This window comes from Equus quagga, chromosome 3, assembly GCF_021613505.1.
Source record: "Equus quagga isolate Etosha38 chromosome 3, UCLA_HA_Equagga_1.0, whole genome shotgun sequence".
In the NCBI taxonomy this organism is placed as follows: Eukaryota; Metazoa; Chordata; class Mammalia; order Perissodactyla; family Equidae; genus Equus; species Equus quagga.
In genome coordinates, this window is record NC_060269.1 from 35931182 (window position 1) to 35944400 (window position 13219).

General features: G+C 38.1%; 1 protein-coding gene across 3 annotated transcripts in view; it reads right to left on the minus strand.

The window, feature by feature from the left end:
- NR3C2 (nuclear receptor subfamily 3 group C member 2) overlaps positions 1-13219 on the minus strand; it is a 325827-nt gene that overhangs the window by 87175 nt on the left and 225433 nt on the right. For all 3 annotated transcript variants that reach the window (XM_046657068.1, XM_046657069.1, XM_046657067.1), the window contains exon 4: positions 11288-11404. In XM_046657068.1, coding sequence (XP_046513024.1) covers positions 11288-11404 — 117 coding nt within the window. The remainder of the gene's footprint in view (positions 1-11287; positions 11405-13219) is intronic.

Consider the following 13219-nt stretch of genomic DNA (forward strand, 5'->3'; position numbering starts at 1 on the left):
TAGTCCTCCTTGGCCTCCTCCTAGGATCCCTGTCATTCTCGTGTAATCTTTTGATTTTGGCTTAAAATTTCTAATCTGACTTGACTTTAATTTATCTAAAAATATGATTATATTCAGGACGAGAAAGTGTTTTTACTTCATGGGATTTAAGTTGTTGCTTAAAAATTTTTTTAAAAAGTGAGCTAATTAACATATGCAAATGTTTCTAAGTAACACGAAATGCCTTTCATGTATATAGCAAATAAAGATGAAACTGTTGGAATTTTCACAGGTGAATGAGACTAATTTTAGAATTAGAATGGTTTGGTTTGAAGATTGCTAGATTAAGAAAACATTATGTTGAAAGAAATTTTCAAGAATTAAAAAAATTTTTTTAATTGTTCATAAAAGTTTGTCTCCTAGTTTCCCTGGTGGTTTCTGAAGGTGAGTTCTGAAGAGGTTCTAGGGGAAACAGTAATGGGTAAGGGTGGGTCAAGGACTGAAGGATGCTGACAGAAAGTTGGCTGCTAGAAAGTGGCTCCCTGAGTCCCAGCCTTTCTTCACAAATGTTTCCTGGTATCTGTTACCAAAGCTTCAGGAGAGATGGATGTGGTATGTGTTCCAAGGAGATCAACCAGAGCTCCCCCAGCAGTCCTCAGACTAGAAATAACTTAAACCTAAGGTGGCCAGAAATCTTTACAGCAAAGTCACGTGAAGGGCTGATTTGCTTAGACTGAGTTGAGAGGGAGCCAACATCAAGTTGAAACATCAAGACAAGAATCTTGTCTACTGGCAGATGCTGAAATTGGGACTGAGGTGGTCGGCAAGAGGAAGAACTGTGGGCCTTCTGCAGTGTGGGATTTCAGGACACAGACCTGCTCCTTTCCAGACAAGGTCCCACACAAGCATCGGTAGATGCCACAGGACCACAGGATGGGATCAACGCACAAAGGAAGTAACCAGGATGAACCAACCAAATATCGAGGGACAGAGTCACAGAAAGCCATCATGAGGTGTCACCACTTTGTTTCAATAGATATGTCAAGAAGTTGCTGACAGGACTAAAGCAAAGAGAAAGAATTCTAGGGATTTAGGCCACCGTCAACACTAATGGTGATCTTAAGTATCCTGTTGCTAACTTTCCAATGCTTATCTGGCTCATAATAAATTTCTTCATTCTTAAAGATTAGCTCTTTGAAAGCAAGGCCAGTGCCTGCCTTCTCATTGCTACACTAACATCACATGGAACATGTGGAATTTCAGAGGCATGAGATGAATACTTGTCAAATAAGTCGATGAATGGATCATCAGAGATGCACTTTTTAAACACTATGATCCCCTCCTATTCAACTTAGATGAATCTTAATATAAAAAAAATACTCAGGGGCCAGTCCCATGGCGTAGTAGTTCAGTTTGGTGTGTTCTGCTTCAGTGGCCCAGGTTTGTGGGTTCAGATCCCCAGCGTGGACCTCTACCACTCACTGGTGGCCATGCTGTGGTGGTGACCCACATACAAGATAGAGGAAGACTGGCACAGATGTTAGCTCAGGGCTAATCTTCCTCAAGTCAAAAAAAAAAAAGAGGAAGATTGGCAACAGATGTTAGCTCAGGGCAAATCTTCCTCAGCAAAAAAAAAAAAAAAAGGTAACAGAACAGACTACGTATCTTCATCACTTCGTAAACATATTTCATATTATTACATTCTCAAAACAAATACTGTATAAAACACTGAAGGAGGAATACAGAACAATTACATTTTGGAGTTTCTTATTTTCATGACCTAACTCAGCAACTGTCTTTATGTTGTTGTTGACAGATCTTTTCAAATTAATGAAGCAGCACATTCTGAACAAACCATTTTTATTAGCTCTGTTAATTCAGCTTTTAAGAGCCTCTCTGTCAAAATGTAAATCATTCTTTTTTAATCAGTAGATAAACTGCTCAGCAAACATCTGGACTCTTATTCCATCTTTATTCCCTCAATTTATTACAGAGAACTTTTACTCTCTTTACTAATCGCTGTAACGAGTATTTTATAATTTGATACATCAATAAAAATATTTTCAAAATCTGTTAGAATAGGAGTAGCCTTTAAAAAGTATATTATCTGTCCCAGAAAAATCATCACCTTAAAAGATTCTAATGAGGGGCTAGCTTGGTGGTACAGCAGTTAAGTTTGTGCACTCTGCTTCGGGGGCCTGGGGTTCACCAGTTTGGATCCCAGGCACTGACCTATGCACTGCTTATCAAGCCATGCTGCGGCAGGCGTCCCACATATAAAGTAGAGGATGATGGGTATGGCTATTAGCTCAGAGCCAGTCTTCCTCAACAAAAAGAGGAGGAGTGGTGGCAGATGTTAGCTCAGGGCTAATCTTCCTCAAAAAAAAAAGAAAGATACTAATGATATTAACTATCATACATATTTACTACTGAAGACTGAAGGACTGTGAGAAAGTGAGTCAAATGGTTTACTGTACATTCTAGAGGTGAGAATTCAGAGAATTTTATTGTAAGATAAATAACTTCCTCTTCCCATCTTTACAATCACAATATTTTACTGTAATTGTGGGGAGAAGAGGATATTTACTCAGAAAGTCAACAAGCAGCAGATCATTAATCACTAGATTTTCAAATGAAAAAACATTAAATTATATTCCTCAGTGGACATACTTGCTAATTGAAAGTAAACGAGTTCAGTGATTATAACTTGGAGGAATCAGAGTGTGAGGTAGACGATACGAGTGGCTCCTCGAGAACAGGCAGGGACCTTACCCTGCATGACGGATGGCCCTTTCCAAGATGGATGAGTGTGGTAAACCCACGATGCCTGGATCTAAGCGGTTTGTTCTTCTTACCACTATCTCCACATCCCTCCACCTCCTACTCTTCCAGGACCCCAGAGCTCAGCCCCAATGTTAGAGCCTGGCATTCAGGGGCCAAGAACAGTTCAGGTATAGAGAGACGTTTTATGAGAGAATGCCCATCTTACACATTAACTGGTGATTAAAAAAAAGCTTAAGATTTGCCTTACTTACGCTCTCTGTGTTTTGTTTTAGTTTGTGCATTTTCAAAGTAGCCATATCAAAAAGCCTTGAACGCTAAAATAAAGCCCTAGTAGCTGTTCCGAGAAGAATGAAAAGCTATCATTTTGCTTTGTCAGTCTGTTTGCTAAAAATTGACACCTTTTTACTTCTAAATATATGGATAACTTATGTGAATAAAAATCAGGTGTTGGAAAAATTGCTTTGATTTAAGGGAGGCGCCACAATTAACAGATGATTGTAATTGTTATAAGTTAGTACTGGAGATGCATCAATTACACTCGATTGCTATCTATATACTTATAGCTTTCTGAAAAATGGGGTCAAAATGTTTCTTGTCACAGGTCACCATGCTTTGTACCATACGAACCTGTGACCTGGCCATACGAGCCTGGGTAAGTTAAGGGCCGTAGAGGCAAAAGCAACTGTTTGTCTCCATCCTCTGGAGGACTCAACCCAATCAGAAGCTCTGTTCTGGATAGTGACCAACCAATTGGCCCCAATCGTCTCTCAGGAAGTTTGAATATGGACACAGGTGACAATGAAGCTGAGAAGTAGAGAGAGAAGGCAGTAAATAGGAACAAGTATAGTGAAAACCATGCGTAAGCAAGACCAACAAGGTGGGGAGGGGAGAGCTGGGTGGAAAGAAGCAAGTAAAAAGTGAAAAAATCAAAGAGAAAAGTCCAAGCAATTGAAAACCTGTTGTGTTCTAAATGACATCCCAGTACTTCACAAAGACTGTGAAAGTGTCAATACTCTTAAAACAAAACCACATCAGCTGAGGTAACCTGAAAGAGTGTAACATTAATGTGAAGCGCCATGAACAACCAACCAAAACGAAACCCCCCACTATCTTAGCAGAGGGTCAGAAAACAAATGTGTATGACAGAAAATATCAGGGAGGGTGTGGAACTGGAAAGATGCTGGAGGACGGGCCAAAAGAGAACCTTCTATCTGAGACGCTGCTCAGAAAGAGGAAGGATGGCTCTGACTCTAAGTCTCTTGAGCCCACCAAGGCCAAATCACAAGATATCCTGGATCCAAAAGACTGGAAGGCTAAGCTCTCAGGCCCTTTAAGTAAGACTGAACTGACAACCTACCAGGATGGATGGCAAATGGATAAGTTAAAGGAAAAATGGAAGCATCAAAGGGCATCTGTATACCCAAGCAGAATGTTTCCAACATCCCTGGGTTATATATTTAAGACGACCCAAGAAAAGCAGCCTACTTGGGTAAGCTCACTGAGGCGTGAGTGTGTGCCCGCAAATGTGTATATTCTTGGGAAGGACGAACCCCCACAACAAAGGCCTGTATTGCTTCTGCTCCAAGATGTCATGAGTCGTAAAATAAGACACCAACTCAATTAGAGTTTTGAAGGAAACTAATAAAAATTAAATGTACAGATTGATTTCAAATTATAATCACAACAGTTAAAACTTGTGTTAAATAGTTAAAGAAAAAATACCTTAAAATTGAAGACATAGAGTAAATCTTTAAATTCTATCTGCTTTGGGACCAATCCTGAACTTTCCTCTATGAAATTTTGCAGGGTAAAAATACCAGTTATTGAATTCAAGTTATATGACCATGACAATTAATATGGCTTAACTTTTACATGAAGGCTCAAAAAACATACTTTCACTGATTTATAAAAATGTGTTCTTTTCCCCTCCACTGGACTGTTCAAAAGTCCCACTGAAATTCTTATCGTCTAGAAGCGAGAGGAATGGAAAAAAAAAAATCTGAGGAATGGTATTTCTTCATAAAACTTGGGACACTTGGGCTTTCCAGACTTCTACAGACTACTGCCTATCCTGCCTCAGGAGATCCTTAAAGATACAAAAGTTGCTTTTCTTATTGGATTTCGCATATTAAACCTACCCTCTCACTGGCATTGATTCTGTCATTTTTCTCACCAGACCTACACTGAGTGTGAGTTTCACAGGTGACCATGCCAACTAGTTGGCAGCAAGTTGCTGGCAGGTAAAGGCAATTTTCCTGAAGTAAAAAGCTCACTCTCTCTGGACTTGGTGTGTCAGTCATGATTCTGTCATTCTTTGCTCTCTAAGTCTTTTGTTTTTCACTCATTCTCCCTTCCAGTTTTTAAAGCATTTCACACCAGGAGACTTAGTGATGCCTTTCTCTCTCTCTCTCTCCTTTTTTTTTTTCTTTTTTCCTCCTTCCTGTTCAGGGAAAACTCTTGGCCATGTGGATGTCTAATTCTTTACCTCTTGTGCTCAGTAGAATTATTAGTCTCACGTTTCTCTTCTTTTTTCAGTTAAAAACTGTGAACTCTATTTTAAATTTTATTGTAAAACGTGGTAAAACATGTTTGCATCATGAATAAACTACAAAAGGGAGAGGAAAAATCTCATCCATAACCTTACTTCACCAACACCATTTTTGGTTATACTCTGACATTTCCTCCTAATCTTTTGACTCATGCAAATCTTTTCCTATATAATTGTGATCACAGATAAGTAACCTAAATACATTTTCATACTCATTTTTCATTATTAATTATTTTTCATCATTATTTCACTAATTTTTTCAGAAAGTAGTCTATGTTGTTATGAATTTTCAGAGCTGATTAATAATTCATTGGCTGATTACTATTGCATTAAGTGGATGAATTTTAATTTAAATATCTTCCTCTCTTTGGTTCTATTCTTATCAGTAATGTACAAGAGTATCTATTGTTTTGAAGGATTCCCAGCATTAACATCATGTTTCCCTTCCTTTTTCACCTAGCTGCCTTCTCTCCGTCTTTAAAAACACAACCATATCTGCTGTTGCTGCTGCTTCTTGTATCTGAGAGCCTTTTCTCTTTTCACAGAACATGCTCCATTCCAAGAGGAAAAGGTGGACCCAAAGTGGCCCCTCTTTAAGGGCTCCTGCTAAACTGAGTAAAAGTGATTGCCGGGATTAAGGAAAGCTGCAGATAAGCATTGGAAGTGAATTCAAACCAGAATTAGGAATATTCTGCGACTTGTGAAGTCCATATCTTTAAAGCTATAGGAAGTAAGATTTTAATATTTTAGAGTCCTCATTAAAGGAATGTGAAAGCAAACTTCTTAGCATATCTAACGAAAAGTGAAATCAGGTGGGTGGTTTGGAAAAGAAGAAAGATGACTGAATTAGAATTCTTCCACTGCATTTTTCAGGTTTCTAGATGTGATCTTGGATTCCAGTTTCCTCATTTGTAAAATGAGAGGATTGGAATAGAACAACCTCTAAGATCCCCTCTATATTCTATGGCCAGATGCAAGCTAGAAGCATCCCAAAGGACTCATTCTTGGTCTGAGGGCCTCTCAGCTTTAATGCTATGCTTTATACTTTTTAGGATAAGCTCTAAAAGAGATGTATAGATCGTCCGCTTCAGAACATTGGTATGTATAAGTAGAGTGATTAATTCCTTTGGAGAAGGCTATGCAAAGCAATAAATTCTCATGTATATAGAACCATGACTCTTTTAGATCTACTAATAGGGGCTATAGAGAGAGTGGCAGGCCCAGCTTGGGGCCAGAAAAGCTGTTATTTTCGTTTCCATTTCTGTTGACATTCTCACATCTTCTGCTATGTTTTCCTTTGCATGCAGCCTAAAGCTCAGCAGGATTTTAAAGAAAAGGAATAGTACTTGTGGTAGGAGCAAGGGAGTGGATCTAGAGAAAAAGAAAGAGGCACATTTTATGAGAAATAAATTTCCAATTTCTGAGAAATACAGATCTACTTACTCTTCTTCCTTCTTTTCACTTTCTAAAGGAGAGGCTAGTTTAGGGACACGGTTAGGATTACATGCTAACCAGCTGATAGGATAGGAAAAAAATGATTCTAAAGTATTTTGGATTCCTGAAGTATTTAGAATGAGATGGCTAATTCTGTTCCCAGAGTCATGATCATTCACTAATAGAAAACGTCTTCCAAGTATTACCCTGGGTTTGCCATCTGCCTTATCCGCCAAGAGAGGCAGTGGCGAAGAATGGTGCATAAAGAGACTGGACAGCCCTTCTTTGCTAGGAAACAGGGGTGAGCCTGGAACATGTATAAAAAGCTTTTCATTTAATTCAGTTCTAATTTTAAAAATTGCTTCACTTTAAAAGGTTAAACTTCATGTTATCTTTTTTTTTGAATATAACAAAATTGCTTTCATTTCCTTTTCGCCCAAATTGAAACTCAAAGCGAGGCTTCAAAATAGATTATGAAAGAAAAAGTAAATTACAATGCACATTACCATAACTGGATAATTAGTAAAGGTTAATTATTTAATCCATGATCCATAAGTGGTTAAATTACAACTTGAACCTAAAGAAAATATTACTTTCATAAATATTAATTTCCACTCTGTCCATTCTTGATTCACTGCTTTCAATGACCTCAAGATTCAAAGTAAGCTTTCTCTCTAGTAAAATGTTTTACCAAAACCTATCCAGTATATACAGAAACGAACAACAAACTATGTGGATTTTTGTATCATGCACTGTGCTAAATCTGACTTCCAGATCATTATAGACACGTGAAAAAACCTGGGTGCCATGGCTGCTGTTAATAGATAATTTGGGCTATTTTTAAAAGGCAATGTTAGACAGGAGGGAGGATGCTTGGCTTTTGTGCCAGGAACAGAGCTTTGAGTTCTGGCTCTGCCACTCCCTGGCTTTGTGGCCTTGGGCCAGCTCTTTAACCTCTCTGTGCCCCCCTGAACTCACTTCTAAAATGGATAGATTAATAGCATGTGTCACATAGTGTTCTGTGAGGTTTAAAAAGGATGACACATGCAAGAGGTTTAGCAGAATGCTTAGAACACAGAAACCCTCGAAAATGTCAGGTAATCATTCATTCATTCAACACATACCTATTGAACACCTACTTTGTGCCAGGTACTGTCCCAATCACTGGGGATGAAGTAATGAACAAAACAGATGAAAATCCCTCCCTGATGAAATGTATATTCTAGCACAAAACATCTCACAATTAAAGAGTGCTTACAATTATTTATTATTATTGCTAGACCAGTGGGTCTCAATGCCACCCAGGGGACACTCACTAAACTTTGGAGATATTTTTGGTTGTAACAACTTGGGGAGAGGGAATTGCTACTGGAATCCAGTAGATAGAGACCAGGGATGCTGATAAATATCCTACAGCACAGGGCTGTCCCCCACAACAAAGAATGATCTGGCCCAAAACATCAACAGTGCAGAGGTTGAGAAACTCTGTTCTAAAGGTTATGTATGGACTCAGTTAATACTTAACACAATCTTATGAGGTAGGAATTATAAGTATTGCTATTTTATTATTTTATAGTAAGCAATAGTAAGTGTATTTTATAGAGTATAATTATATAATATTTACATAGTATATGTAAATATATATCTGTAAAATTATATGAAATTTATACATAGATACTTTACAACATACCTCAATAGAGTGTGTGTGTGTTTAAATTCAGATGGCAGATTTTACAACATTGATTTAGAGTTCATTTTACAACCAGTGGCTGTAGCCCTGTGACATCTAGAATTTAAATTATTAATCTGTCCCAATCCTCACTTGCACGCTTCACAAGGTGACCTTTGTGCCACATCTGCGCTGATTCAGATATTAGAACAAGGGAGCCGAGTGGTATCCTAGAAACACCAGACTGGGAGGCCAGAGATCCAGCATCTAGCTTCATCATCTCACTGGCTGTGGCATCTTTGGGAAAGTCATTTAACTTTTCTGGGCTCTGGAGGATCACCGTCACCAAAACATGGGGCAATAACGTCTTTCAGATCATGTGTGACAGTGCTATGGGAACCACCACCCGCCACACCACTGACGTGTATTAAGTGATCACTTTCTTTTCACTGTACTCATTTAATTGACTCATTGACTCAGTGAATCCTCACCCCGGTGTACGAGGTAGGTACTCTGATCAGCGCAAGTTGAAAATAAGGAAACAGGGATAGGGAAACATGGTAATGTGCCTAAGGTTACAAGGTCGGGAAGCGGCAGAACAAGGGCTCTCCCCAGGCAGCCTGGCTCCAGAGTCTGCCCTCTGAACGAGCATGGGCTTCTCTGGCTGAGCTATTGGTAAGGCACTCAGGACACATTCTCACATGTGGTCTCAGATGGCCACAGCGCCGCCTCCTCTGGCTTCCTGAGAGTCGCTATGCTCTGCACGCAGTCACGTTGACTCTCTAGTCCTGACTAGCCAGACAGTTGGTTCGTTCATCAACGCAAAGAAGGATGAAGTCTCTTTTTCTTTCTTTTTTGAATTACTTTATTTCTTTTAAATATGTAATACGGTACACAATACATGCATTAAATACAATACAAAATTCAAAGGCACAGACGAATATACAGTGACAATAATTCTCCTTCCTATTCTTGTCTCCCAGCTACCCAGTCCTGTTTCTACTGAGACAATCGCCGTTACTGGTTTCTCGTATATCATTCCAGGAATGTTCTATACAACATGCATTTTTTCTAAAACAGATATACAACTTGTAGTATATCAAACATACTATTTTGCAACCTGATTTTTTTTCACTAAACACTATTTGGGAGATCAATCCATACAGAGATCTCTTTATTCTTATTAATGTCTGAAGAGTATTCTGTATTTAATCAATCCTGAACACGTGAATATTTAACGTATTTCTGATATTTAACGACGCTTCATTGAGTATCTTATGCATATATCATTTCTTACATTGCAAGAATACACGTAGGATAAATTACTGAGAGTGAAACTGTTGAGTCCAAGGGTATGTGCCTTTTGACATTTTATTGAAATAGTTAAATTGCTCTCCATAGGGGTCGTATCAATTTATACTTCCACCTAAAATATATGAGATCACCAGTGCGTTTTACTTTATTTCTATATCATCAAATGATATATCATAAAAATGTTGTATTTCCACCATTTGTAAAGAATTGTATATTTTTAATTTGTATTTCTCTTATTATGATTCGACTGAGAATGCTTTCATGTGTTTCAAGAACCAATTGTATTTATCTATGAATGTTGTGTTCATATTCTTGTTCTGTTCATTCTCATTTTTCTAATGAGTTGGTTTTTCTTATGAAATTATAGGAGCTCTTTTTGTGAGAAATAAACCCTTTGTAAATTTCAAGTATTTTCCCACTTTCTTATTTATTCTTTGCCTTTCAAGTAATGTCTAATTTGTACGTAGTGTTGATTTCCTCGATTCTTTTCTTTCATGGCTTCTGGGTTTATTTCACATTTAGGTCTTCTCCATGTGGAGAGCATTAAAAAAAGCCCAAAAACCCATGTTTTCTTTTAGTACTTCTGTGGCTATATTTCAAAATTTAATCTTTGAAAGACTAGAATTTATTTTTGTGGATAGTAAGAGTTGGGATTCAAATTTCTTTTTTTCTGGATGGCTTCCTGGTTGCCACAATAATTTCTATTGAATAATCTATCATTTCTCCACTGATCAGAAATGCCAACTTTATTATATTTACTATATACAAAATTCTCATATTGAAACTATTTCTTGACTTTCTGTTGATCTGACAATCAATAAACAAATACACAAACTATTTTAATTACTATAGCTGTATCATATACTTTATTATTTGGTAGAGCTAGTTGCCCTCATTATTTATCTTTTCCAGAATTTTGCTGGCTGTTCCTTAGGAACTTAGAATCATCAGTTGGTATTTTTGTTAGGATTGTGTTATATTTATAAATTAACTTAGGTAAAACTGACACCTTCAGGATGTTGAATCTTCCCATCCATGGACACTGTATGCTTTTGTGTATACATTATGTTTGGTTCAAGTCCTTTATCTCTCCACCCTCCTTTTGGTGAGCTCCTGTAACATTTTAAAGATTTTTTCATATAGGTCTTTCTTTATTATATTTACTCCTAGACTTAGGAATGAATTCCTGTCTGGTTAATGTTATCACATATAGGTCTTAATTCTAAAACAGACATGGTAATAAAAACTATTAGATATGGTTTTATGTAAAAAGTAATTCATTTTTGATTTGGTTTTGATTATGTGCCCAGTTCTTGAAACCTTAGCAAAAGCAGGTTTGAAAACTTGACTAGGACCATAGCCACACAACATACTTCTTTTTAACTGCTGCTAAGAAATATTTTTCTCCTAAAATGTTTTAGCACGAATATATAACTTGTTAGATTTTTAGAAATCTTTGCTCCACGTTAGCTTCATCTTAAATTTTGGGAGTACATGGAGCCTAGTGGTGTTATATTACATACTAACAATTTTTATTGAACTAAAAACACAAAACTTACCTCCTAAATTCATTCCAGCTTGAAGACATTTCTGAAGTCTGCAGGCAGGACAATTCTTCCGTCGAATCTTATCAATGATGCAATCATTTCTTCCAGCACATAAATAGTTGTGTTGCCCTGAATAAAATAATAAAAAACAATTGTCAAAATAAAGAATATTATGCTAATATAAAGTACCGATATGTATAATCAGAATATGAAACTTCCTCTTTCCTGCCTTGAAATCTCTTCTTCAAGGAAGTAGAATGGAAATATGATTAACAGATAATATAGGCACAGGAATGATCAGTCCAACATAGCTGAGACTTTGCATTACAGATGATAAGAGTATTTCCAACAGGTTCTCATATAAGTAGAGCTACACTCCCCCATTGTGTGAATTTTCTGATAGCTGCATGAGCTCTTTTGGGCAACAGAGCAAATTTCATTCAGACATCACAGCAGCACCAACGCAAACAAAGGCCCTGCTGCAGCTCTTTAAGCTGCTCTGCTGTCGACCATCTACACATGCGATTTCAACGGGAAGACTTGCAAATTATACAGCTAGAAATGTTTATTTATTTCATTCTGTAGAACAAACTAGAACTTAAAAAAACTCAGATGTGGGAATATGCTTACAGACGGGCATCTACTGGCAAAATGTAAAATTGTAGCCTAGCTCTATTATTCACTTATTTATTAAAAAAAAATTTATTGAAGATCTGCTACGTACCAGGCACCAGCAGAAACACTGGGGATACAGCAGTGAATAAGACGGACAAAAGTACTTGCTCTTGTTAACTTTCATTCAACTGGGGAAGACAATGGACCACGGAATTAGGTAAAACATACAAATGTTGGACAGTAACAAGTTGAAGAAAAGGGACATACATCGTGGTGGAGGTGTGGGAGGATGCTGACATTTTAGAAAGTGCACAGGGAAGGCCTCATTGGAAGATGATTTTTAGATAAAGGTCTGAAGGAAATAAAGGCGCCAACAGTGTAGACATCTTGGGGAGAAGTACACTAGGCAGAAGGAAAAGCAAATGAGGTATAGGCAGGGGAGGAGAGTTGGCATGTTTCAGGAACAGCCAAGTGTGAAAGCGCAGAAAGAATGTGTGGAAAGTAAGAAGAGATGAGAAAAAAGAGATAAATGTGAGTCAGATCACACAGGCCTTAAAGATCATATTCAAGACTTTGACTTTTACTCCAAGTGAGATGGGGAGCCGCTAGCCTAGGGGGCTGGGAGCAGAAAAATGATGTGACTTACATTTAACAGGATCACTCTGACTGCTGTGCTGACAACGGACTGCAACGGACTAAGAACAAACAGAGGGAGACCAGGGGTAGCAGGCTGTCACTACAGACCAGGGAGAGACGGTGGGTTGGGTCAGTGCGGTAGCAGTGACAGCACTGAGAAGCGGTCAGATTCTAGATGCATTTTGAAGGTAGAGCTGCTGGGATTTGCTGATACACCAGAGAAAAAGGAGAGTTAAGAGGCATTAAGACTCTTGGGCTGAACAATTAGAAAAATGGAACTGCCATGAATTGAAATGGGGAAGACAGTAGGAGCATGTGGTTGATGGGGAACCACCACAGCTCAGTCTCGGACATGTTTGGTTTGAGATGCCTGAGAGGTATCTAAGTGGAAGTGTCAAGTTGGCAGTTAGATACACAGGTCTGGAGTTAGGGAGACGTCTTGGCTGGAGACGTAATCAGCTTGTGGTCATTATTTTAAGCCATGAGATTGGATGAGATCATATGGAGAGTGTGCATAGACTGGAAAGAGGAGAGGTCTGAGGACTGGTCACTGAAAACATGCAGACAAAGGAGAGAGGGAGTCTCACTGGCTCCTGTAAAGCAGTGAACAGGCTGTAAAGAACTCCCTTGAGCCTAGTACCATCATGAGCTCTTGTCTGAGAATTACTAAGTAAACTGCAGTACACACTCAAT